At 59.8% G+C, this 1,563-nt stretch overlaps 1 protein-coding gene across 1 annotated transcript in view; it reads right to left on the minus strand.

Annotated features, from left to right (window-relative positions):
* Positions 1-44: 44 nt before the first annotated feature.
* Positions 45-1,563, minus strand: part of LOC104499102 (A disintegrin and metalloproteinase with thrombospondin motifs 10-like) — a 25,136-nt gene continuing 23,617 nt past the window's right edge. The window contains exon 12 of the mRNA XM_010142564.1: positions 45-194. Within this exon, the coding sequence (XP_010140866.1) occupies positions 45-194 (150 nt within the window). The remainder of the gene's footprint in view (positions 195-1,563) is intronic.

The following is a 1,563-nucleotide window of genomic DNA, read 5'->3' on the forward strand; positions in this document are numbered from 1 at the left end:
AGGACAAGGCAGGGCCACACCAATGAGGCCAGGCACAGGCACACCTACCGCGGGCTGTCGCAGTGGCGAATGGATGACGACACGCCTCCACCACACGTCCTGCTGCACTCTCCCCAGGACGACCAGGCTCCCCAGGCACCATCCACGCCCTCCGGTCGGGTGCCGAACGGCACACACTCCCTCTTGTAGCACCACTGTGGAAAGACAGAGCTCTAAACACCCTGAGCACACAGTCCCCTGCTCCCAGAGCGCTCCCCACCATCGGGCACTGCGGCCAACTCAGGGCTGGGATCTGGTGAAGTTTGAACTGGGAACTGCACTGGCCTTGCAGCCAAGTCCTCTACTGCAGAGGGCTCTCGCTTCTCCCTGGACACCCTCTCCTCCCAGCCACGCTGTCACCATCTGCGCAGGCTGCGTACTCGGGGTTCACAGGGATGCTGGGACTGGAACCCCCCTCCCAATCCCTGGTGCACCATCCCGTGGGGCAGCAGCCACAGGCAAGGGGGTCACATCCCCCCTTCTCTAAAGCGCACCTTTGTCAGTCAGGGTGACACGCTGTGAACAGGGACATGGAAGAGCACAGACCTCACCGCCTATAAAAGCGTGTGGCAGCAAGTTCCGGGTGGGACTTTGACCGGAGCTGCTGCCAGGATCCCTGGGGCCATGACACCTCCACGCCAGCTGCTCCCTCCCAGGACGGAGCGAGTGCTGTACGTGTTCTGGGAGCTCAGGCTGTGGTTAATGTGTTAAATGAACCCGCTCTGCAAAGGGTCCAGGTTACAATAAAGTTCTGATTGTAAAAACGATGTTGTTGTGTCATTGTTCTGCTGAAGATCCTTAAAGAATCTGCCTGTCCCCGTCCTATGGGGTGACAGATGCTCCAGAAACTTGTCAATGAAATCTTTCCCTTAGACCTGGAAAGAGTCCTGCACCCCCTGCAGTCAGCAGTGCGGCAAGAAGCAGGACACTGCCAGAGCCGCTGCCGTTCTCCGGGCACGGCGCCGGACACCGTGCCTTGGGGGCTGAGATAATCCCAGGAAGGAAGAAACTGCTGCGCGCTCCTTCCAGGGGCTGATACCCCACCCTGGAGCTGCTGGCACGGCCTCTCCTGGCCCTGTCTCAGCCAGGCTCTCCACGGGCAGCAAGAAAAAATGAACCCTGGTCTCCCAGGACACTCAGCGAGCGACCTCCTTTCCACCGGTGCAATCCCGTACAGCAGACGGGCTGCAGGCACATCCTCCCTGGAGTCCCTGCTGCTGCTCCAGACTGGGGCCACTGGGGCTGCTGCAGGCAGTGCCCAGCGGCCTGCCCAGCCCCTGCAAACCCCACCGTGTGCTCAGGGCTCCTGAGAGCATCAGCGATGGGCTCTGCCCTCCAGCCTTGGTTTCCGGGAGCGGACCCTGGCTTGCTCTCCTGTGGCAAGCATGGACAAGACCAGCTGGGGGCATGTGGGGAGGGAGGATGAATAACGAAAGGCTGCACTGGGTGTAACCTGTGTAACAAGTGCTTGGTTAATGGAAATTAAAAAATGAAACAGAGAGAAGAAAAATTGTCGGGGAAAGA

This window comes from Buceros rhinoceros, unplaced genomic scaffold (genome assembly GCF_000710305.1).
Source record: "Buceros rhinoceros silvestris isolate BGI_N320 unplaced genomic scaffold, ASM71030v1 scaffold35118, whole genome shotgun sequence".
Taxonomy (NCBI): domain Eukaryota; kingdom Metazoa; phylum Chordata; class Aves; order Bucerotiformes; family Bucerotidae; genus Buceros; species Buceros rhinoceros.